Below are 26,774 nucleotides of genomic sequence, written 5' to 3' on the forward strand. Positions count from 1 at the left end.
TGATTGGGAAAGCAAGTTATAGTAAGTAAAACATATGAACAATAATCCAAAAAGATTTTTTGTAATAAGAACTCAAAGATACTTGAGTCTATAAAAAGAAATGTACAAGACAATAATATGAAGGAAATTACAAAATGTTATTGAAGGACATAAAAAATATATGAAATAATAAAGAGATAGACATCATTCCTGAGCTCAGTATTGTAAAGATTTTAATTACTCACAAATAAATTTATAAATCTAGTGTAATTCCAGTAGGATTTTACCCAGAATTTGACAAAGGTGATTCATTTAAAAGTAAAAACAAGTATCAAGAGCATTTAAAAATTAAACAGTGGAAGGGAAAAGTTGTAAGAATTGAATAAGACATTTTTGATAAAGAAGGAAAATGGTGGGCCTGCCCTAACATATACCGAAAATCTGTAAAGCTTTACAAATGTTAAAGATGTGATGGAACTATATTAGTACAGGCCCAGACAAGTAGATCAGTGGATTCAAATAAAGTGTCCAGAAATAGACCCAGGTGCTTATCAACTTTTTGTATGATATAGGAGGGACTTAAGCTCAATTGGGAAAGGACAGACTGTTCAGTCAATGGCTGCTCATTTGAGAAAACAATTAAATTGCCTATTTCAGATCTTTCACACAAAAAAATTAACTCCACATGGTGTAAAAACCAAATATAGTGACTAAAACTATTAAAGATCCAGAAGAAAATAGAAGAAATTTTTAATCTTGGGATATAAAAAGCTTTGTTAAACAAAAAGCCAAAGAAATCACAAGAAACAAGTACATACATGTGACTACATCAAAAGACAAAGCATCTGTATATTGACAAAAATACCAGGCACAAAATTAAGATAAGCACATAGAATATTTCTGGAATGATGCAATGAAAGTGGGTATACTAGTTTCCTCAAAAGTTGGGAATCGGGAAGGATCAGGTACAACAGAGACCTCTCATTATATAGATATACTCTTTCATTTCTCACCTACTTTTAAAGTAAAACAAAAATAGGCATGTGTTTTTTGTTTTTGTAGTAAAAAAAGACAACATACCAGGAGAAAACATTTACTTCGTATAAAACAGGAAAACGGTAACTATCAAGAACTCCGACAGGGACAAAAATCTATAGGAAAAAAAATGAGCAATAGGATATTAACACAAAATTATCTTTGAGGTGGCTAAAAATACATAAAAAGTATTCAATTTCTCTAATGATCAGTGGTATTCAAATTATTGAAAACAAGTCTCCATTTTTCACGAATCATGCTTGCAAAGATTTTAAAGTTTGAGACTCAGCACTGGTAAGAGTGATGAGAAATATGTAATCTTAACAAAGAGTGCTTGCAAATTGGTCTGGCCAGTTTGGAAGACAGTTTTTTGTTGTTGTTTTTCAGGAGCTATTAACATTTAAAATGTTCATCCCTTACACCCCAGGAATTAATTTCCTCTTTGGCTACCTTAGAGAATAATCACACGTGGCACTAATCAGTTCTTTGCCCGTTTTTGCTTGCAGCTAATTTGGGACCTTCTGTCCATTTTCAGTTCAGCCACGTTTAATGCCCTGAGTTTAGAATGATAAAGTTGCTATTCCAATAAGCCAATTTAAGAACTAGATCAGAAGCAGCAAAATTTTAGCAATGGCCATTAATAAAGATAATCACATTCTATTTTTAATTCTCATGTTAGATGAGAACACCTCTTTAGTGGAGCTTATTTTGTAAAAATAGGAGGTTTTAACCATTGCTTTTCCTTTTTCTCTATTTAGAATTTAAACCAGAATCCAAGGACTCTTTTGCCAAAATTTTATGGACTGTACTGCATGCAGTCAGGGGGCATCAACATCAGGATCGTGGTGATGAACAACGTCTTGCCTCGCTCCATGAGAATGCACTTTACATATGACTTGAAAGGCTCGACCTATAAGCGAAGAGCATCCCGAAAAGAGAGAGAGAAATCCAACCCCACGTTTAAGGACTTAGATTTCCTGCAAGACATGCACGAAGGGTTGTATTTTGATACAGACACATACAATGCGCTCATGAAAACGCTTCAGAGAGACTGCCGGGTAAGGAAACATCATGGCTGTGGTTTCCTTTGAAAAGTCATCTGTGGTGATGTCCCTTTGTAAGACGTGTCCAAAGCGGACACGTGGAAATCCATCAGTCCCGATCCTGGGGTTGCTCCATGCACCCCTGATGGAGAAGGAATTGGTGGGTGATGAGGGAATTGTCTAGCGTGTCTGTTGATTTTACTAATAAGCTACGTCAGCTTTTTTTGCATTTCGTCTTAGAAACAAGAATTGGTTTTCTTTTTGTTCACCCCTGTGGGGAAGGTAATTACACTAGGGGGAAAAGAAATATAGGTTTAATGCATTGATTAGGCCATATAGAAATCTTGGAAGAACTACGGTTCCAACCGTGGAGAGAAGTTTTGAGGGCATGTTCTTGGTGGTATTGATAGCAGATCCCTGGAAATCCATTGTGGATGCAGGACCCTATGGTGAGCCCATTTGCTCCAAGTGTTTTATGCCATCTGAATAAAAGGCGATCAGGAACGAGGCCTGACAGAGCACATACAGTCTGCGCAAACTTAGCCAGAGTTATTGTCAAAAGTGATTGAGAAATTCATCGTCTGAAGTCTCCAGACTGCAGTACTTAGTCCGGGGGTCGGGGAAAGGAAGGGGGAGTAAGCCCCTGGGAAGATTTTGCTGACATGGTGAATTTACAGAAAGTAGGTGAAAGTCCTTTTGGAGGAAAAGATGAAAATGCGACTTGTTGAGTCCTTAAGGATGAAGATCATTTCATTAACAAATTCTCAGGAGTATCATTTCCTGGCCCACATGAACTTAGGAGAACCATCGAGGTTCTGAGCATAGTGGAGGCAGGCAGAAGGCTTGTGGTGCTGGGTTGGGCCCAGGCATGACCTGGGCTTTCTGCAGGAGCAGATAGGAATCAGAGGGCTAGGTCCCTGGGAATAAGGGTGTGTCTTCCAGGCTGTGGCTTCCTGGGCCCTTTGTGGACCTGGACAGATGACCTGTTATTGCAGGGGAGGGAAGGACCCTTGTCTGCCAGACTTGAGCTCACCTGAAGATGAGGAAGGCAGTCTAACCACGATTTGTGACATACAAGGTGGGCAATCCTCACTAAGAAACACAGCCTTACTATTTCTGTTTTTTTTTTTTTCTTTCTTCATGTTCTGACATGTATGATAATGTACGAAGATATGTCCTTGGAATTGTTTTTTCCATTGATGGAAATGGTATACTTCCCAGCTCCTATTCTTTTGCTACCATTTAGTGAATGCTTAGAATGTGTCAAGCTAGTCTGAGATTTTTAATGCATCATTTCATTTAATTCTCTCAGCAACCAGAAATTATTACTATTCATACTCCCATTTTAATTGATGAATAATTAGCTTCTTAAAGAGATTACAAACCTGTCCAGCGTTACTTAGCAAGTCAGTGGCAGAGACCACACCTGTTTGGTTACAAAGCCGGTGCTCTTAATTGAAATGTAGATAGTCACTGTAAGGATTTTATTAAATTATTTTTTCAAGAGTCAGGGGAACAGTGGGAACCAAGAAAACAAAAAAAATGAATGCCCAGCTGAGTTCTTCAGATATCTGGATGTATATGAGTGATTTATGGTTTTATTTTTAAAAGAATAAACAAACACACATACATTTTAGTTGAAATCTTTTCCTGTGCTTTTTCTACCCTTGTAGGATGTGGGTGAAAAGTGACTCTCAATTCCCCAGAGTTTAATACAAGCCTCTCCAGTTTTAGATTTGCTGTGTGTGTGTGTGTGTGTGTGTGTGTGTGCGCGCGCGCGTGCGCGCCTCTTTAATATGGGAAGCCTTTTTTCTGCTGTCTTCTAAAAGCATAGACTTCTATGCTAGAAAAAGGAAAGGTCAAGTGTAAAAGAGCCATGGCACAGGATTTGTCTGTTTATTACTGTTCCCTGTGCCCAATACCGATAGCACAAGTTCAAACACAACTTTTCATCAAGAGTGAAACCCTGGAGATCTGCCTTTTTATTTTTTTGGAATATTTGTTGTTCTAAGGAACGTAAAGGTCATTGTAGAGGTATTCTAAAGCTAACTCTTCTCACTCATTTCATTGATTTTGTACAGGACACAGACCATGCAAGTTCTTTAAATTGCACACAAGGTTTCTCTTCAGAAAGGCTTTTCTGGGGGGTATGGGAGCGTGTAAGTGCTGCACTGTCGGGGAACCTGAGTCCCTTCTAGGATCCGCCTTGACGGTGACCGAGGCCTCTGTGATCTGAGGTCAGCAACTGTTTCTCTGAGCAGAGCTGCCTCAAAGAAGGCACGGTTTCTAGAATGGCAGGCCCTAATATTTAATAGTGATGGACCTCTTTGCAAAACTGATGAAAGCTGTAAACTGTCTCCTCAGAAAATGCCCATCCACACTTCAGTTCAGGAATCCCTTGGAGCTCACTGTTTCCCTATTCTCTCTCTCTCTCTCTCTCTCTCTCTCTCTCTCTCTCTCTCACACACACACACACACACACACACACACACACACACACACACACACACACACACACACACTCACACACTCCCCATCCTAGAGCCATACAGCAGTCATCCCTCTCTTCCTTCAGGTTGGCCAGCTCCCTGCATGGGATCTGTGGTTGACATTGCCTGGAGCATCTCTTGCCCTGACATCTGCCTCCCTTTGCAGACCTGAGATTTCATGCCAGCTGAGATGCTGTTGAGATCAGGGAGGCTGTCAGGTCACTGCAGGGCTGAGGTCAGTGCCAAACGATCAATCAGGAATCTCTGCTGCTCACATTTCTCTGTCTAAGTGAGGTGGTCCTACTGAGGCTGGCCCTAGAAACAAATCATTCAGGTGACTGTATTACGGTATCAGCAGCCCAGCCAGAGAAAAGTGAAATAGACCCATATTAGGATACATCCTTTAACTCACCTATCAGACATGCATTGCAGGTCTACTCTGTGCCACCACGAGGTGAATGAACTCCATTTTTAATCACCTGCCAGATACCATATTAAGCGCAATGATAATATTCTAAGGCCTTGTGAGAATCAGAGTAGGTGACGTCATAGCTTGGTTGTTTTTTTTGTTTTTTTGTTTTTTTAAAGATTTTATTGGGGAAGGGGAACAAGACTTTATTGGGGAACAGTGTGTACTTCCAGGACTTTTTTCCAAGTCAAGTTGTTGTCCTTTCAATCTTAGTTGTGGAGGGCGCAGCTCAGCTCCAGGTCCAGTTGCTGTTGCTAGTTGCAGGGGGCACAGCCCACCATCCCTTGTGGGATATGAGGAATTGAACTGGAAGCCTTGTGGTTGAGAGCTCACTGGCCTATGTGGGAATCGAACCGGCAGCCTTCAGAGTTAGGAGCACGGAGCTCTAACCGCCTGAGCCACCTGGCCGGCCCCATAGCTTGGTTTTGAAGGATTAGTAGAGTTCTCCAGGTAGGTAAAGCAGTAGAAGTGTATTTCTAGGAAGATAAAACAGTATAAGCTAGGCATGAAATAGCATGATACGTTCCAAGAACTCAAGTTTTTTGGTGTAACAGTGAGGGAGAGCATGTGAGGTAGGAGAGAAATGTATTCAGGAGCCAAACAATGTCAAAAGATTTTTCTGGTTGTCCCAGGGTCCTCTTAAGAGCTTAGAAGTGGCAAATTCAAGAATCCCAGACCTTTAGACTTCAGCTTTTCTGTTGTTCCCAGACAGATACTATAAGCCTCGTAACCTCTTGCTGACTTCCTCTTACTTCCTGCCCCCCCATCTGTTCTTTCATATTTTGGCTTGATGTCTGAGACCCCAGGATTCCACTTCCCTTTCATGACTGCTGGCCAGAAGATACCTGCATGACACATTGACCCAGCTTGACCTATGTGCATTGGTCCCCACTCCCCACAGACTTACGTCCCTGATTCCCAATCAGAGCTGCTGCTTCTAGACTCTGCATCTGAAATGGCTTGAACTACCTTTTGACAAGTGACATCTTGCCCCCTCCCCCACCCTTTCCCCAGCTTCCCCAGTCCAGCTTCGGGCCCTTGTGTATATGCCCGCCCTCAGTGATGGTCCATCCCTGACCAAGTCCTCCATATAGCACATTGGCCACTCGGAACTCTTCTAGAAAACTGAACTTGCTTTTTGTTTCAACCCTGCCAAGCCCACGGGATTCAAACAAAGGGCTTTTTCCAAAAACAGGGATTCAGCTCTTGGGGTTCTTCTCAACCCCCATGTTTCTGGACGTGTAAATAATTGGGTTCCTTTTCTTGAAACATTTCTCTCCCTTAGCTTCACCTTCTGCCCCTGTGATAGCCATCTACACCCATAAGTTAACAGCCCAGGTTGAAAGTTGTGACAGCAGAGAGTACTGCTAGATATCACAGGTCACTTGCTATCAAAAACAGGAAGTAAGATTCATTCAAACCATCCCTTGCGGCCCCCATGTGACAAGCAAGCTGAGAGGCACATCCCATTTGAAAACTGCTCGTCGTAAGGACTCCATGATCTGCACCCTCTCCCCCCACCCCCAAGCCTGCTCCTCTTCCTGTCTTTTGTGACCCGGGCAACATGCTCATCATGCAGCCACTTGGCAGATCAGTACCCTGAAGCTACCCTTTCCTTGCTTCCTTTCTTCTTCTCTCTCTTCTTTCTCCACAGAGTAAATCACCATGTCCCATCCAGTCTGCCTCCTCAGTTACTCCTCTCCATACTCGTACATACAGCCACTGTCTTTACTGAGACCCTGATAACTCATCTCCTGGACTTTTGTGGTAGTTTTCAATGTCACTGCCTTCCAACCCATCCCCAACACTGCTGCCAGAGTGATCCTCTGATCAGAAAACCACCAGCTCCTTAGGATGCTCTAGCTGAAATTCTCCACTGCTTTGGGGCCCAAACCCATACTTCCTAACTTGGAACGTTAAGATCCTTCCTAATCTGGTCCCTGCCGCCTTCTCCAGATGCTCCTGCAGCTTCCGTTTTCAGCCTTCTCTCTCCCATCTCCTGGATCACCCCCTGTTCTCCAGCCATTCTGATCTACTGGACACATTCTGTAAAGGTTTTGGTCTTTCCGTGCATGCCTCATCTGCTAGACGATTCTGCTCTCTTCTTCACCTGGTCCTTACCTACTCATCTCAGGACCACCCAGGCATCACTTCCTCCAAGTCCCCCATGCCTCCTGGGTTTACTTCTTTTGTGGGATTTAACATATTGTTTTATTTATTCATACATAGATCCTTGAGTCTGAGGGTTGAATCTTAATCTGTCTTTATACCTTCATTGCCTGGTACTTAGTAAAAGTTTCTTGAAATTTCTATTTGAACAAAGGAATAAACACAAAAAACTATCTGATGACAAAGACAGGTTGAATATACCTCCAAGAAAATCTATCTTTGGTGACTCTTGTGTATTTAACTGTTTGTTAGGTTCTGCCTATTTTGGAGCAAGTATCCAGTTCCACTGCAATGCCTGCCAAATATGGCATTGGGAATTTAAAAAGCTGATGATCTCTGTTTCGAATCACTTGGGATTATTAGAAAAATTGGACCTATTATCCCAAATTAAGAGTTATTTGTGTGACAAAAGTATATTTGTGTTTCAATTATTTACCCATAGAAGCAATGTTGCAAATAGTCATTAGACTTTATTTCATTTAATACTGACCCCTGTCTCCCTTAGGTGTATGTACTGTCTGCAACTAGACTGCAAATGTCTCAAAAAGGCCAAAGCTCATTCCTTTACCTCTCTGCAGCTGTAGTACCTGGTTATTGTAGATACTCAATACATATTACAAGATTGTAATAAAAACTCTTTTATTTGGAAATGTATATGTGTTAATTTTGGAAAAACAATTAGGAACTGTTTTGTATTCATTTTCAGTTTACTATAATTATTTCTTCTCTGATATAACTTATCTATGAAGATCTGAAGAGTAACAACATATCCTTTCATTAACTTGATAAAGTGTTATATCCTGCAATATTTATTGACAAAGAGCATTAATGAGAACTGTGTTTATAATCCAAATATTTCTTATTCCTTCAAGTGGGAGTCATATCAGACACAGTCTTGATAATTAATGACCTAGGTGACTTATTTTACATTTATTATCATTTTTTGTTGAGCAGAAAAGTTATTAATTTTTAAATAGGGTGGAACCAATTTTCTTTTTTCACACAAATGTCTGTCACCATAAATATTAATAGGTTTTCAGAATTTAATGAAGCCAGTCTTAAGAATACTGAGACTCTTTGATGTGCAAACGGGGAATCTAACTATGCATGGCAAGTTCTAAATTTGTAGATCAGATTCTTCTCAGCTATGGGCATGTTTGTATGGGTTGCACTGGGGGTTATTTTCTATAATACTGAATTTAGCATTATGGCTAGTGCTCATCCCCCACCTATAATTTTGTTTAACATTCTTATTATTATTGTTTTTCTGGGTGTTTTTTTTTTGCATTTAGTTTAGCAGTTTCTGCTCTTTTTTATGTTCGTTGCTTTCCCAGTTATCATTAAAGAGGAAAAAGTGCTTCAGACCTAAAAGAAAAGAGATGTAAAGTTCTCTTACTGATGACAGTGCTGACATTTAAGCTATTTCCTGTATCATTAAGGAGTTGGATTTTGTTTTCAGACTTCAGCTAAAACATGTGAATGGGACAGGAATATCATTGACTCCACATCTTTTACCATGCCTTAGAAAGACTACTTCCCAAAAATGAAGTCCCCCAGTTCCTGGTCTCGCAGATAGCAGATTTTAGTAGGCAAATATTACTTAACTGGAAGTTTTTCTGTTTCATTTTCACCACTCTTCCTATATCCTCAAACTGCTTCTTTTATTGGATTTATCTTTTGCTTTGCTGGAGCACACACTCAAGTAATTTTTTAACAAGAGACTTAAATACACCCCTATCAGAGTGGCTAAAATAAAAAATTGTAGTGACAACAGCAAATGCCGGTGAGGAGGAAAAGAAAGTAGATCACTCATACACAGCTGGTGGGAATGTAAGATGGTACAGCCACTCTGTACGACAGTTTCTTACAAAACCAAGCACGTACTTACCACATGACACAGCAACTGCACTCAATTTTTATACTAGAGACATGAAAACTTATGCTTATGCAAAAACCTGTATGCAAATGTTTGCAGCAGCTTTATTTGTAACAGTCAAAAACTAGAGAAAACCACATGCTCTTCAGTGGGTGAATGGCTAACCTGTGGTATAGCCATACCATGTAGTATCTATCACTCACCAATAAAAAGGGACAAACTACTGATACACATAAAAACTTGGATGGATCTCAAGGGTATCATGCTGAGTGAAAAAAGCCAATCTCTGAGGTTACATACTGTATGATTCCATTTATATAGCACTCCTGAAATGACAAAATTATAGAGATGAAAAACAGACTGGTGGTTGCAAAGGACTGGGGAGGCATTGTGAGGGAGGGAGGTGGCTGTGGCTACATATAAAAGGGTAACATGAGGGATTTTGGTGAAGGAACTGTTCTTACTTGACTGTGGTGGTTACATCAATCTACATAAAACTATATGCACCCATTTCCATGCACACATGCAAATGAGCGCATATAAAACTGGTGAAATCTGGAAGAGGTCAGTGGACTGTATCAAAGTCAATTTCCTGGTTGCCATTATTGTGGTAAGGTTGTACAAGACGTTATCACTGGGGAAACTAGGTGAAGGGCATAGGAGAGCTCTCTGTATTTTTTGGTCCAATTGCATGTTAAGTGATTTGAAGGGTAGACAATGTAATTGCTAGGGATTCCCAAGAAGGAGAGGCCTAAGGTACAGGAATTTACCGTGTGTTTCTAATAATAAATATTTCTATGAGAGTTTGCAGGGTCATAGCACTTCATTTAACTATTCTACAGCCATTGGTATTTCTATATTATATTGTAATTACTTGGGTCCATGTTTAATGCTTGCCTACTAAAATCTGCTATCTGCGAGACCAGGAACTGGGGGACTTCATTTTTCTACCCTTCAAATCACTTAACAGGATAGCAGTTGTCTCAGTGTTAGTCTTTTGATGAAGCCTAAGAGATAACAATGGTGAACATTTTAAAAAATGTGAATCTTACATAATCAGTAAATGTAATAGGAGCAGGTTTTGGTAATAGCCTATCCACGGTTTGGTGTGTGATAAACCAGTGTCAATCATCATATCAACATTGTGAATTTGTGGATAATCATTTGTGGATAATCATTTGGCCAGTGTCTGTTAGTGACCAGAAAATTAGTCAATTGCAACTGTGTTGACCTTGCAATCTACTCAGTTATTTATTTAGGTGGTGCCTGGGGCCTCCATTTAATACTGTGCAACACAGCTGTTCATCGGTCCTGGAAAGGGGCTGATGTTTGTCCAGGCTTTTGCCAGTTGCTGCAGGTGGGTGATGGAAAGTAGCTTCTACTGGCATTAACAGAAAGGACATGATGCTCAGTATAAGTGTGTTTCAGGGTAGCTACAAAAATCAAAATACACTTCTGTGTTGTTGCTCATGCCTGACATACCTCAATTTGAGCCTGACAAGTAATTCTCAGTATTTCAAAACGAGCTATTCCCGGTTATGGTGGAGGGAGGGTTCCATCTTAGTTGTAACCTATGGATACCAAAGCAGCTTAACATTTAAAACACATATACATAATATAAATTCAGAAAATACATAAACAAAATACAGTATTTAATACATCATTTTGTGGACTGTAAGGACACATTTCCAAGGCTCTGTTCATCAGTTATCAATTGTTGTGGGCTTGCTCTGAGCCAGGCGATGCTTGACAATATAGGTGGATGCTTTCATTAATCTTCAGAGCAGCCCTGCAAAGTTAGTGGCACGATCCCTTTTGATAAATGAAGTGGAATCTTGGGAGAGGTTAAGCTTTTATAGGTCCACACAGCTTGCAGTGCTGGGTCCATGGTTTACACCCAGGTCCCTCTAACTCCAAAATTGAGGTTCTTTTATCAGCACACTCTCTTTAAGACCCTTGTAGATGTAATGGGGGAAAGTCTGCTGAAATGAAAACGTTCAGTAAATGACATAGCTAGAGACAGGAAGGGCTGGAGGTGCCCCATGACTGGTTTTCTAGCTCTGAGAAGGAGCCATTGGAGAAGGTTCTATAGGAATTAAGAAAGGACGCTATCAAAATAGAGGAATTGGTTTGGCCAGGGCAATGAGTTAATGAAATCTTGCAACCTACCTCAAGGAAGGCAGGAGAGAGGAAAAGAGTGCCAAGTAACTGAGGAATACAAAGTAAAGTTAGTGATCCAAACATTTAATTTTAAAACTTTAATGAAAAGTATAATCAAGCACATTGACACTTGCCAGCTGTTACCAACATGTGTGTACATGAAATCCTATTAACTTGAAAGCAAAGCTTCTTTCTGAGAATGTAATGGTTATAGTGGAGATGATTGTTTTTCATATCTCGTGGCATGGGGATGAGACTAGATGTGTGCCATTGAATCCTGTGTGAGCAGCTTTTGAGAATTCTCATTAACTACAAAAATTGAAGGATTATCAAGCCAGTAGTTTTGGGTTTGTTTTTGGGGTTTTTTTTAACCCTCATTTCAGACCCAATGAAATATTATAAACGTTTTAACAGAAAGAATGGAAATGGGAGACTGAAAACATCTTCCTTGACCCTAAGAGGCAAACATTTTTTCCTGAAAAAGGAAAACATAATACCTAAAGATTAGAGAACTCACATATTTCCTGAAGTAGTGGTGGTGGTGGTAAAGTATCTAGCTACCTTTCATTTTAAGTATCTTTATAGAAATATAAAGATATAATAATCCAAGTTAACATTAGCTAAAATCTTTGGGCTTATGAAATAGAGTGATGCTATATCTAGTACGTATATTGGGGTTTCCTGCTTTTGTGTGAAAAGAATCTCCCTGTCTTTGATTTTGGAGATTCTAGAGGTAAGGTCAATGTAGGTGCCAAATAGGACTCACCAAGTGTCTGAGGGGAGGGAGCAAAGGGAAGGAAATGTCCCCATAGACTATATCCTCTTCCCTACTGGGAATCCTGGGAAACCAGAGAGAAAAACGCTAGTAGGAAGGGGAAGTGGCCACAGAGCGGGGTGGGGGTGATGACAGCAACAACCCTGGCTTTCAAGATGTGTCTGGAAAGCTTTTGAGGTTAGCCAGTGTGCATCCGGTTGTGAACGCCAGGGTCAGTCACACAGATGACCACGTGAAATAGAGCAGAACTGTAAATACCCCAGCTAAAGGAAACAGGGGGGACAAACCCTAGCAACTTATAAAATGGAGTTGAGTCTCCACAGCTTGGGAGAAACTTCTCGAATCTGGTAATGAACTGAGTTACAGAGAATTAAATGAACTGAGTTACAGAGAATTAAGGCGCTGAGGGTTTCCAGGATCTGGGAAAATGTTACAAAGTTTAGAAAATGGTTCTGAAATATGCCTTGTGGTGTGTTACTCAACTTGCTGTGCACCTGTCAAACACAACCTTATCTTCAACTTAGGCAACCGGAAACAGTTTTAAAGAGGAAAATGGGTTTCATTTTTGTAGGGTTTTATTTTATTCATTCAATATCCAGTCCACGTTTACTGAGTACCCACTCAGTGGGGGTTGTAGGAATGCCACTTGCTCGACTGCCTTGTGAAAGGCAAGGTACTTGTTCGGTTGCACAGTGATTCTAGTTCTTTTCAGAAAGGTCACGTACTGCTGGCATCTGAGAGGCTTTGGCTCATGTGTATGGTTCTTCATCCCTGTCGGTATCAGTCAATGCTTTTTATATGCCCCCCTTCCCCTGTAAGTAAATGTCCCATTGATGTCACCAGTGTTCTCCCTTCAAAGACATTTCGAGGCTTAGTGTTTTGATCCAGCAATTATAGCTCTTCTCTGCTCACTTTTGTCCTTAGAAAGTCTGCACTTCTATATGGTGAGGTAGAAAATCTCCATGGGAGAATTGCTGCCTCCCCCAAGAGTGAAATAGCCAAAACCAATCTGTTATTAATGAATTTATATATTAAATTTCAAATTTTCATTAGAGAAGATACATCTGTGTACTTTTCTACATGTATACTTCATAAAAGTATGTTTAAATAATATAGAGTCCACTGGACAGGTTAGCTGTCCATAGCTATTAGGGATGCAGAGAAGGTAAAACCTAATGTTTATTTAAAATATCCTCATCCAGCCTGAATGTGAGCCTGGCTGGAGTCTGCATTGTGTTAACTTCCCTTCATTTCTCCACACGAAGAACTCATTTGTAAGCTTGCCCGTGTTCAGTCCGCTCCAGCTGTTCCAAAGACAAACTCTTCTAGATGCCAACTCAACATTTGCTGCATTTTCACCAGTACCTGGTAATCTGTCTTCAGATCATGACTGATGTTCTTTGGAAGTAGAGAGTCACCATCCTGTAATAAATATTCCTCTTTCTGAAATAGCTATCCAACTTTTTCCTAGATTGTTAGCAATTTCAGAAAAAACTGCCAATAACCTAATTTTCAAGGAACAGAGAAAGCAGTTGATCCAGGTTTCAGATTTATTTTCTCTATGCTCAGATGTGCAGGGAAAATTGTTTCTTAATTTTCCACAAGTAATTTTGCTCACTGAAATCTACTTCCCCAAACTTAAACTTACCCATTCATAATATGTCAGTCTCTTCTGGTGTAAGCAGTCACCTCTTAATTTAAATAGTCTCCTTACTCAAGGTTGAACTCGCTTGCAGGGTGAGTGTAAATTGTCCTTCTTATGACTCCATCTTGTGAGGTAAACACCATTGGAAATGTAGGCTCTCCACCACATGTTGGAGACACACAAAGATAAGAATATTTGCTATAGGCCCCTCCACTTAGGATATTCTATTTCCCTCTCAAATCATCGCCCTCATGCTACTTGGGATGTGACACTGAGCCATCTCTTATACTGTATATATATCAATATTTTAAAAGTAAATTATAAGACCTCAGAAAAAAGAATTCATTTCTAGTGATAACTTGCGTGACCCAAGTTTTCCATCTCTCCTTAAAACTCATCCTGTAGGTAACTACTTGCTGTTGTTCTTAAATTATAAGTTGTTTAGTGCCCATGGTGACTTTCCCAGACCTCAGATTCTTTCAATGAACCCCCATGTAACCTGTACCCAGCTTCAACAATTTTCAACTCATAGCCAATCTTGTTTTGTCCCACTGTCCCCCTCCCCATAAAGCTTGAAGCACATCCCCGGTATCACATCATTTTACCTATACATGTTTTAGTAAGAAGCCCTAAAAATTAAGGACTCCTTTTATTAAAAAAGAAAGAAAGAAAGAAAGAAAGAAAGAAAGAAAGAAAGAAAGAAAGAAAGAAAGAAAGAAAGAAAGAAAGAAAGAAAGAAAGAAAGAAAGAAAGAAAGAAAGAAAGAAAGAAAGAAAAGATAATGCCATTATCATACCTTCACAAAATTAATAATTCTTAATAATCATCAAATACATAGTCATATTCAAATTTCTAATTGTTTGAGAAATGACTTTTTTACTTTGGATCAGGATTTAAATAGGACTCACTTATTAAGCCCCTCCCCCATCACTTATTTTTTTCGTTGTGAGAGTATTCATTGAAGAAATTGGTTTTGTTTATCCCATAGTCAATATTTTGCTGATTACATCCCCATGGTTTCTTTTTTTATGCTTCTCTTTGTTGTTTTTCCTGTAGATTGGTTGGTGAACCTTAGACATTTGGTCAAATGTAGGTTTGACTTCCTGTTTGGCGGTGTTTCCTCCAGTCAGGAGGCACATAATGTCAGAATGCCTATCTGTGATTTTTAGCAGCTGTTGACCACTGACTAAATCCATTAATTCATTAGGGGTTGTAAAATGATGATGTTATCATTTTATCACACATTAGTTAGCATACTCAAAGGATTTCTAAACAAGAGAGGAGCATAGTAATTGAATGGATTAATAATAACTCCGTGACATGGGAAATTATTGAATGCCTTTGATAGAAACCTTGCTTGCCTAAGATCCAATTAATAAAGCATCTCTTTTCATCCTAGAATCACCATCTTTCTCTATTTTGCATAAAGCATCACTTACAGATTACTTGAGTTGCATTGTCTTTGCATGCTCCATGTCTTTTGGTGCTGGGTACTAATTTTTAAATGAATCTATTTTTTGAAGTCCTTTAGACTTATCTGATGATTCTTCTTTCTTAGTCTTATGCCAACGTACCTTTGCATTCCTTATGTATTGGAAAAGCAGAGAAACAGAGGACAGGAAAGCTAAGGAGGCCCTGAGATGTGCTTCAGAACAGAGCCCCCATCTTAGGGCCAGCACCAAGGACCCTTTAACCTCTCAGATGGTTAAGAGTTCTTTCAGTTGACACAGGCTGTGATGCACTCTCTTTGCAAAGGCTTTCTAAAAAGAAAAGTGATATTTTTACCCAACTCTGAACTCTGCTTAGTTTATAGCAAAACAAGCCTTTTATCTGCCATTTAGTTGTATGCCTACAAAACAGTAAATTAAAAGTCTCTGTAAATAACAGCTTGATTTTTGCCCTTGACACGGTGTCTAAATACCTCTGTGTAGATAGGTTTGAAAACACTGTAGACGATTATCTTCATTTTTCTGACAACGTAGGGCACATAATCACAATAAATGCTTTCACTGCTGAAGATTTTTCACGAGCATGGTAACCATGAAGCACAAGATCAAGTTTTCATATTTAAGACGTAGATGTGTTATATAGTCTTGCTTCTGAAATTTTGGTATTTACTTGTTTGTTCACATGAAAAACAATATAACAAATATGCATTGCTGCTATGTTCAGAGGGCACAACAGGGAGCACAAAGTAAAACAAATCTTTGGTGAGGGAGCACTCTTATGTGTATGATAGGAAAAATATAATTACAACCTGAGGTCGAATTTCATTGCATAGAGGGACACTGATAATGGGCTTTGGTTTTCAGAGAGAAGATGTGTTCCCAACACTTTGTTGAGAGCATGAGTATAATATTCATGGAAGTAAGAATTGAGATGGGTTTTGAACAACTAGTAAGATTTTAAGAGATAGCAAGACCTTCTGGAAGAAATAGCATGGGCAAAAACATCAGGGGTTACATCTTTGGGACACATTTAGGGATCATTAAGGGACTCCAGTTTGACTAGCTTGGAAGGTGTCTCTAGGCAAGTATTAAATAACATAGAGACGTTGGATGGAGCCGTAGTCGTGCAGACATTTGATGTCAAAATGAGGCATTGGCACCAAGCAGTGCTGAGAGACTGAAGACTTTGAGTAGGGGTGTAATGTGACCTGGTCAAGCAAGAGTGTCAGAAAGGGTGTCTGGACATTTCTAATGCAAATTTAGAAATGTCCAGAGGCCACTGGAAATATATAGGCCCAGAGCTTAAGAGTGAGTTCGGACTAAAGATAACATTTTAGGAATTGTCTATAGAGAGATGATAGTTAGAATCTACCTCTAACTGTTCTCAAATCTATCCACATCTGCCTTGAACTCTCTTGCTGCCACCTCATTCAAGTATCATCGTCTCTTACCTGTACTTTTGAAATACTCCCCAGTCAAAAGTAGGTACTCTTTGTGTGGGGTATCTCCCCAGCACCCTGATTTTCCTCCTGGGCCTTACTCTCATCTGTAATTCAGGCTTGTGTAATTTTGAGGACAGTATAGTTAGTTGTCTGTTTTACTTACCTCTGAAGATCCAGCAACTTCCATGGTGGCTGGCACAAACTGGACACTCATTTTTTTGCCCCCCAAGAAAAGAGTGAATGTCACTGCTGAAAAGTAGAGAAAGAAAAGAGTTGAAGAGAGAACTCTGGTGAGCATCTTTAGGCCACAGAAGAAAAGAGCAGGAAAGACAAACAGAAAGGCAAAGAATCAAGAAAAGGCAGGACACTGTAGCTGAGGGCGAGTGGAGATTCTAGGGGTGATTGGTTCTACAGGTAGAGGGTGACAAAGACAATATAGAACCGCTAACACTTATTGGGTGCTTTCTGTATGCCAGTTGGTGTCCTAAGACTTAACATGGATTACCTCAGTTAGTCTCCTCACTAACTCTGTGAGGTAGGTGTCCCTGCTACCTCTATTTACAGATGAGTCCTGAGGCCCAGAAAGGTTACATACTTTTCCCAAGGATAAACTAGTGGGGGCACCATCAGTCAAACCCGGCCACCTGGCTCCAGAGCATAGAGTCTTAACCACTGTGAAGCTACTCTGGTTTCTTCTAGCAGTGGGACAGGTAACAGTGTGCAGGTCTAAGGAGCAGGGCAGAAAAGATGGAAAAGAGGGCCAGCCACTCTCTATGACCTTTGGCCATGAAGAGAGGACAGCAGCATCCATCATTCTGAGTTAGAACATCTCCCACATCAGGTCACCAAATCTACAGAAACTATATGTGAATAAGGCATTCCTAATGTATCACTGGCCATGACAGGGACTGGAGAATATGCTTTTATTTCAGGAACAGATAGTTTCCATCATGTCTTCAGGATATTGTAACAGCTGCTTTGACATTGACTTTTTTTTTACTACATTCCATTATTATTATTATTAACTTAAAATAATCCTTGAGAGAGAAAAAGACGTCTGGCTTTGACAGTAGAAAACTTTGTGGTATTCCAACTTGCTTTCAGTTTTACATATGTCTGTGAACCGTTCCTGCTTTTCTTTTTTTTTCTTTTTTTTAACAACTGAAGAAATAAAGTCTTCCCCAAGGTAGATGGAAAAGCAGCTGTATTTGCATTGCAACCTGTATTTTGCATAACAGATGTACAGGTACAGAATCCACCAGCAACAGCCATGTCAGGCAGACAGTCTGGAACAAAATGTGTGCCTGAGGGACAGACTAGACGGATTGGTGGCTGTCATGTTGCAGAATATTGCATACTCTTAAAGATCACAATGTTAAGATTTTGGCAGATTTACAGATTCCTTTAATTAAGGAAATGAAGGGATATGAATAACAGAACTATTTCATTCCTAATTGATGCAGATCTGCAATGCACATGACTAAAATCTGTTCCCAGAAATTTCCATTACAGAAGTTTTGAATTTGATTTAAAAATATATGCCTATATATTTATATTTTTCTTCCTTAACTTTTTTTAATGGGTGGTGACTTTACCTAACCCAAAATCTATCATGGTCAGCTCTTCATACCGTGAGAATAGAATTGATCATTTTTAAGCCTTTCACTCTGAAAGTAGGAGACTGATGTCCTAAGCACAGTTCAGCCCCATTGAGGAATGCCGATGATCCAATTTAAGAGTAGAGAGAAAAATGAATCTCTTTTAAAATTTATCTGTAGCTTTTTCTTAGTTAATTCTCTCTTGAAGTTTATTTAAAAAAAAAAAAAAAAAAAAAAAACCAGTACAAATATTTGACAACTTAAAGCATTGGGAGAGCATCAGTAGCTATAGTTGGACCCCAGCATGACTTTGTATCACTTCTAAAATGCGCATGTGCTGTTCGGCCTGTCCTTGGGCAGGAGAAGAGACTGCGACTACAACCAGTTCAGGTTAAAGAGTGCATTAAAAATATAAGAAAAGTTATTTTCTAAAGAAAGCTTTTTGACAAGCAGAATTAATTTGTGGATGCTTTGCAGAAGAAAATGAAATAAATACAGTGGCATCCGGAGTGCCTTGTGTCTTTACCACTTCACTGTACCACTCTGGATGTCTGTGAGGGACCCTCCCCACATCGTCACGGGGTCGGATTACAGTCTGCTTTTGAAGCCAGTTCACTGCTTGGAGGGAACACCCTCGGACCAATAGGTAGTTTGGGCTGTGCAGGGCACAGGGCTGTGGCCTTTGTCCATGAAAAGGACACTGTACCCTTAGACGGCTCATGGGGCCATCATTGCATAACCCCTTGACCAGCAGTGCTCTGGTGTCAGCTGACCTTTTCCTCTTGAACATCCAAATGATACTACTGGGAACCCACTAACTCAGAACTTCTAACGGAATCGGGGCACGCCAAAAGGGACCTGGTAAGCAGCTAGAAGTGCAGTCTTATTTTTGTTGGCTTTTTACGAATTTTTGTTTTCAGAAGTGTAACTCCAGGCGTTACTTCAAGCTGACATCGCTGGTCTCTCGCACTAGTAAGAGCAACGAGTCACCATGACTTATCATTAGGGTGATCACTCACAGTTAACTGAGTACTTTCTCTGTACCAGGCATTTTTCTGGGCCCTTTACCTGCATTACCATATTTAATTTTCACAAGCACCCCATGTACTAGGTAATATTACTGTCACCGTTTGTAGAGGAAGAAACTGAGACATGGGGAGGTGATATAACCGGCCTAAGGTCACAGAGTCCATGCGCTGTGTCATGCACGTCCTTATCCAATAGCCTCTCTAGGAAGGGACGCGCTAACACTGATAAATGTGAGCAGACAATGGCATTGCAGGTGGTGATTGTTGTACAGGTTTATGGAGCTCTCCGAGTGGGCACGATTCCCAAGCCGCCCTTTCAGTATGGCTGAGAATTACAAAGGCTAAGATCCTTCTACACTTGTTTCTGTCTGAAGTAAGCATCCAGTCTCTGTTAGTGTTTTCTTTCAAGAGACTGGGTCCTTGGCAACCCCAGTGCAAAGCTGTGCTCTCTCTTCTTCCACGGCTCTGTGCTACTTTATGGAGGGGTGAGGCGCTGATAAATCTCCACGGAGAACCCACCAATGGGTCTGATGCCAAAGCGTTGAGTCAGTGGTGAAGAACTGTTCCTATCGTGCTTCCTTCCTCCTCCAACAATCTTGGCATCACTGCTCCGTAGGTTGGGGAAGTTGGTTCCACATTACTGTCGGGCAACTCTGGTCTCTTGGGTTAGAAAGTTCCATGGTCTAAACCTCTTAAGTAATAAGACTCTCCTCTCAGCTCTTATGTGCTTCCTTTCTGAAAGTACTCAACTTAGTATCTGAGAGATGATGGGTGAACACTCTGGGATAACACATACTCCTTTGCAGCCCACTTTCAGGTTTCCTCATTGACAGCAAAGATGCATAAGGCCCGGGATATAACCATATGTTTCCAAGGCCACGTGTGCCATAGTTCACAAAGTTCTGCTGTCAGATGGCCTCCATGAAGTGGCAGCCACAGGTGTTTGACTCCTCAGGCCTTACCCTTTTTGTGGTATCATAAATGTCTGATCAAAAAGCAGTTGGGCTGAGGGAGAATGAGAAGCATAAGAAATTCTTGGTATTCAAACCCTGGTTAAACAAGTACCTGTAAACTCTGATCCTGAAAGGCATTTCCTAACTGGGGTATAGTGATAGATTATAATATTGGTTCACAGACAGTTGTTCTGCCACACAGGATTGTCTTACTTTCTGGGCAGTTTTGTATAAGAAATGCCAGGTATTAAAAAATTTGTTGTAAGATTGGTGGTTACCAGAGGTGAAGGGGTGTGGGAAGAGGGTGAATAGGATAAAGGGATCAAATATTTGGTGATGGAAGGAGACTAGGTTTCAGATGGTGTGCACACAATAGAGTATACAGATGTTGTATTATAAACTTTTACAGCTGAAATTTATATAATGCTGTTAACCTATGTTACCACCCAATAGATTTAATTTAAAAAGTGAAAAATAAGAAAAATTCTGTTGCAGAGGAGAATCATATGGAAGCTACTAGGGAAAGAACTTTATCATAGAGGGAATTACCCTATTTTTAGGCTCTCCCCCTGAACACTCTTCCAGGGTCCTGATGTCCAAGCCCCGCCGTACTCAGAAGCCACGTTGCCTGCCTCTGATCTTGCCCTTGTCCCCCACTGCTTTCCTGTCAGAGCTCCGCTCTGTCTGTCTGGCTGCATCCAACTACTTTTAATTCCTTCTCTTCCCCACTGTTTGCTGAATGGATAATTAAGTATTAAGTCCTATTTTTCATTGAGATCACAATTTTTTAAAAAGACTTGCTAACTTGAAAGACAAGCTTTGGAAGGGAGACCAATGAACTCCAGCAAGATTAAGATTTCGAGAACAGAATTCAAACAGGAACACATTCCAGCTGAGTCTTCATGCTGAGGAGGCTACACGTTTGTAGAGACCCCTGGTTTCTGGTTTCTCTGCTGTAGCACTTGAGTGTGGATGCTGGAGTTGACTGCCTGGGTTCAAATCCTGACAATGCCACTTACGAGCTGTGTAGCATTGAGCAAATTACTTTATCTCTCTGGGTCTCAATTTTTTCATCTGTAAAATAAAGACAATAACAGTCAAGTCAACCACTGGTACCTGGTGCATGGAAAGTGTTCAATAAATGCTATTAGTGAAACATTCATAGAGGGTTACGAAAAGATGGTCTTACTTTGGATTTGTATAAAAATATCATCTCAGAGTCATTGGGATAATCCTTACTGCACATGAGCTACTAATACCCTCAAATGTTTTTACTGTGAGCTTTCCTCTGGGCTACCCCTGGGGAGGGATGCAGGAGCTGTGTGTCTGTGTGTCTAGAGTGCAGTGATTCTATGCAGAGGAGACTTATGGACCATTCAAGCTGACCAGCCTCCTGGTTCTTTTTCTTACTTAGGTACTGGAAAGCTTCAAGATCATGGACTATAGCCTCTTACTGGGAATCCATATTTTGGACCATTCCCTCAAAGAGAAAGAAGAAGAGACCCCACAAAATGTGCCTGATGCTAAGCGGCCTGGGATGCAGAAGGTCCTCTATTCAACAGCAATGGAATCCATCCAGGGTCCAGGGAAATCTGGAGACGCAGGCATCACAGAGAACCCTGACACGTGAGTACCGCCACTCACCCACACACCCTCTTGGTTGGAGCAGCCCACATCATTGGGTAATTAAATGCAATCATGTTCCCTTCATGATGGCTCTTTGGGACTAGATTCCTAGCTGGTGCTGAAATGGAGTGAGCCAGCCTTTATTTCTCTTCATAACTAGATGAGTGGCAGTTCTTTGAGTTATGATTCTTTTACCCACATGGTTTCCTTGTTTCAGTGGCTCCATTTTTTTAACAATGGCTGAAAATGTTTTTACCCCCATTTACTACGTATTCAAAACATCTACCACAGCAGGGGAAATATACTTTGAATGTGAATAAACATGTATTTAAGCAAATACATGATAAGAATTATGTTCGCAATTCAGAGCTTCTTATCTGCCTAAGAGGATTCTGTTGTTTTAGTCCTGTCCTCTGGCAAATGTGGTCTCTCGCCTCAGGCAGGTGTGTAGTAACTGGAGGATGGGTTTGCATGTATAAAGTACAAAGTGACTAAAAGAAACAATTACAACCAAAGAAAATTATTGAACTGGTTGACTGCATCACATGTGTGTACCAGCTGAGCAAGGAGACAGAGAGAAATCATTTTCCTTGGCCATAAGTGTCTGCCTTCCAGGAGTCTTCAACAATGACTAAATCACAGGCATATTTCACTTTTATAAAGGAAATCTTTACATATTAAACTATTTTTTAAATCCTTGCTTGTAAATCCATCTAAATGTCCAATAATTGATTAAAATGTGATTCTCTCTTAGTAGAGTGAAATACCACATAGCCATTAAAAAACACATTAACATTGAATATGAGGAAATGTTCATCACTTAGAAAGTGAAAAATTCAGAATATAAAACATGATAAATTAATCATTTTTGTGGGTTAATAAACACACACACACACACACAGGTGTGTGTACCAAATGTTAATAGTGATTTTCTTTGCATCTTATGAGTGGATTCTTTATATATTTTTTCTCTGTGCTTTTCTATATTTTATTTTAAAATCTCACAGTAAATATATAAAAGTGTTACATTTTTTAAAAGGAATATTTTTAAATACTTTTTAAATTATTGCTCATGGTTTTAAAATAGGAATAATTTTTTAATTGGGTTCTTTCCACCCAATTCTTCAGTGCTGACAGCTATATCTTTCCCCTTTGTGGGAAGTACATCATTCTAGATTCCCAGGAAGACTAACTGATTCCAGGGGGAAAAAAAAAAAATGATGAAGGGAGAGAGAGTTCAGAATTCTTGAAGATTGTCCATTTTTACTTATAGTCTATTTGTTAGAAATTGTTTTTAACATCCTATTCTTATACTATAAAATATTTTCTCTTTTGCTCTATCAACAGAATGGGAGGCATTCCAGCTAAAAGCCATAAGGGAGAAAAACTACTTTTATTTATGGGCATTATAGATATTCTGCAATCATATAGGTAAGAAATTTGGGGACGTAGTGTTTTATTATTTCAAAATAAATCAACAAAAGCTTCTGAAAATTCAAGTGGGAGTGATTTTACATTCTCATTTTTGTCTTTCTGTTTACGTTTAGGTTAATGAAGAAGTTAGAACATTCCTGGAAAGCTCTTGTTTATGATGGGGTAAGTGGCTTATCATGCTCCTTATTAAACTGAATGTTTTACTGATTTCTCAGAGACTTCAGAGTATGTTTAGGAAACTGTGTCACTAAACCTGAAAAGCAGAGGAAACAGCGTCTTTTTAAACTCAGAATCAGACTAGCTGATAGGTTCAAATGTAAGAACAAAGACAACATAAATTTGAATAGCTCTTCAAATAGATGACATCCAGCCTGGTGGCTAGGTAGAAGCCAGGAAAACAAAATGGTGTCTTATTTCCATGTGAAATCTGAAGGGCCCAATTTTGAGATGACCATGAGAAAATGGAGACTCTTTTCATAGGCAATGGTAAGATCAGTAGGACAGTTGAAATGAAGTTCTCATAAGACCAAGCTACAGAAGGATGTGAACCTGACTTTGATGGTTGACAGCCTTGGATTTGAACCCTGCATTCACCACTTTACTAGCCATGTGACCCAGACACATTGCTTGTTATCTGGCCTCTCATTGCCTGCTTTCCCATCTATACAAGGGGCATAGTCATAGTACCTAGTACCTGCCTCATAGGGCTGTTGTGAAGATTAAATAAAATAATACACTTTAGTTTTCAACATGATACCCAACACATAATAAAGACATGGGAAGTGAAAACTTTAAAATTGTTATAGATTTTTATACACGACTAAGACTGACAGAGGATGTCCTTTGGACCCAGAATTGGCATTAACAGAAGAAAATTATCACGGAGCAGTTTCTCTCTCTCTCTCTCTCTCTCTCTCTCTCTCTCTCTCCCCCTCCCTTCTCTCTCCCCCTCCCACTCCCCTCTTTCCCTCTACACACACACACACACACACACACACACACACACACACACACACACGCATTCCTATCTAAATGTTAGATTTCAATTTCCTGTTGCTGACAGAACATTCACTGGCCTCAGCCTCCCTCGGTTAATAACTTGAAGTGACAGTTCCAGAGAATATGTTGGTCAAAGAGTCGCTCACACTTTTTTTTAAGATGTTAGCAGATGCTTTCCTTTGAAAGAGGATAAATCATAGATGCTATTCTTCTCCTTTCTTAGAGAAGAACACCCACTTTCTCAGTTCTGTGGAAGACTGGTAATAACCTTTCGGCAGGAAATATCTGTATTTTGTCCAAATGCTAAGGAATGACTTCCGTCAGAATGCACTTTTAAACGACATGTTCACAAGTTTGTTTCTAAGAATTAAACTTAGGCTTATGATTCAGTTCAACTGTTCCTTCTATTAAAAGGCCAGGGTTAATTTTTTTTTTCCCTTTTGGCTGAGAAAAGTAGAGACTACATCATTCTTTGAATATGGAGGAGAGAGGGAGTAAACACGCCGTTTCATCCTCCATTGTAATTTAGCCAAAGAGCCAAATGTCCTTCATAACATGCTGATTACAGAGTTACTTTATGCTTCATGAACACCCTACTTCAAAGAAGAAAAAACCAGAGGCACCAAGACACTGTCTTTTCCCAGGATCCCACAGCTTTTTTACATTAGAGCTAACACCTCTGGTCCAATGTATATTTTTTCTTCCAAACCCACTGCAGATACTTTAAAGAATCGAAACTTAATTTTTAGAAGTTTACTTACAGGAATTCACAAAACTGTAATCAAAATGGAGCATTAAATAAGCAAATATACTATTTCTAGAAATGTATATCTTGGATAGTAAATAAATTACTACTGAATAAACATACAGAATTAGCTCCTTCATCCATCTCCCTGAATTTGCAATAAAATGCTTCTTCAGTCCTAAAGACTCCTACCAAGCATGAGAGAATTGCGTTAACAATCTAATGCAGTTCAACTCTATGTAATTAGTAGATAATTCAATAAAACAGGGGTCATCAGTCAGCCTTGTCTCCTAGGAATCTTCCCAGTGTCTATGCACCTTATTACTGGGAGGTGAAACCAGCACACTTTTTTTTTTTTTTTTTTTTGACCTAGATCTCACTCTTACATGAGGGTTGTTTTGTTTATGTCCCCAGTTTTTGTTCCTGACTGAAAGTGTTATCCTGCATTCTGGATGACACTTGAGGCACTGTCAGCCTGTATGTAAAAAAACGACTAAAAGCTCCTCATGGCTCACAATAGAATGAGGATCAGCTGTTTTGGTTTATAAAATAGAAGGGTTTTTTTTGCTGTCTCTCCCTGCCCCTCTTCATGCTCTATTTCATCATGAGTATCTAGAATCTTTGCTTAGACTGAGTCTTGTGCCTCCTCCCCAGCCCGACTCCTGGGCCCCAGAACACAGGACACTGCTCTTTTCTGGTTCTCAAAGTCCACACCTTCTCGTTAAGGACATTGGCTCAGAGAGAACCAATTGCATAGATCTTTCTTCTAGCTTGAAATGAACTGTCTGAGAGGTAAATCTGTGATACCTGATGTGTCTTTTCAGGACACCGTTTCAGTTCATAGACCAAGCTTTTATGCGGACAGATTTCTAAAGTTTATGAATTCCAGAGTTTTCAAGAAAATTCAAGGTAAGATTCTTATGAACTTTTTTTTTCTTTTAGCACTTACATACTGACTTCACTATGTGTGTCTTTGCAAGATTTTTATTGGAAGGGTTTGGCCTTATTTATTTCCCAATAGCAGTTGTCATTTAGTAATTATGGGTAAACATCCCAGTCAAATATTTATTGATGCCATAATCATTAAAGTCCTATTTTGTAGTGGAAAAAATTAGAAACTGCCTAAATGTTCAACCCTATAATATATTGATTAAATATATTATAATACAATAAAATAATGGAAAACTATGCAACAAATAAAAATGGTGTATTAAAGGTACACTTAATTCTTATAGATATAGACTTATTCACAAATATATACTTATTGGTCTGTGTACCTAAATGCGCAATGAATTCTAATAGGATATATAAAAATGTTCACAGTGGTTATTCTCATGGAATATTCTCCAGGATACACTTTATTGTTAGGCCACAAAACAATTCTCAATAAATGTAAAAAGATTGAAATTATACAAATAATCTTTTTTAAATTTATTTTTAATTATAGCTGACCTATAATAATATATTCGTTTCAGGTATACAACATAGGGATTCACCATTTATACACCTTATGAAGTGATCACCACCATAAATCTAGTAACCAGCTGTCCCAGTACATAGTTATTGTGGTAATATTGACTATATTCCCTATGCTGTACATAACTGGAAGTTTGTACTTCTTAATCCCTTTCTCCTTTTTTTCCAATAACAATGCAATGAATCGATAATGAGCAAAAACTGGAAAATCACAGATATGTGAAAATTTAACAACACACTCTTAAATTACCAGTGGAGCAAAGCAGAAAGCACAGGGAAATTAGAAAAAGCTTAGAGATGAGTGGAAACAAAAACACACATACCAAAAATATGGGATGCTGTGACAGCAGTGCTTGCTCAGAGGGGAATTTATAGCTGGAAATGC

At 39.5% G+C, this 26,774-nt stretch overlaps 1 protein-coding gene across 2 annotated transcripts in view; it reads left to right on the plus strand.

Moving 5' to 3' along the window:
* The window catches only part of PIP5K1B (phosphatidylinositol-4-phosphate 5-kinase type 1 beta), a 280,007-nt gene that overhangs the window by 168,451 nt on the left and 84,782 nt on the right, over nt 1–26,774 (plus strand). For both annotated transcript variants that reach the window (XM_019730369.2, XM_074330528.1), the window contains 5 exons: nt 1,773–2,072; nt 21,524–21,735; nt 23,083–23,166; nt 23,283–23,331; nt 25,738–25,822. In XM_019730369.2, the coding sequence (XP_019585928.1) occupies nt 1,773–2,072; nt 21,524–21,735; nt 23,083–23,166; nt 23,283–23,331; nt 25,738–25,822 (730 nt within the window). The remainder of the gene's footprint in view (nt 1–1,772; nt 2,073–21,523; nt 21,736–23,082; nt 23,167–23,282; nt 23,332–25,737; nt 25,823–26,774) is intronic.

Source organism: Rhinolophus sinicus, linkage group LG04 (genome assembly GCF_036562045.2).
Source record: "Rhinolophus sinicus isolate RSC01 linkage group LG04, ASM3656204v1, whole genome shotgun sequence".
Taxonomy (NCBI): domain Eukaryota; kingdom Metazoa; phylum Chordata; class Mammalia; order Chiroptera; family Rhinolophidae; genus Rhinolophus; species Rhinolophus sinicus.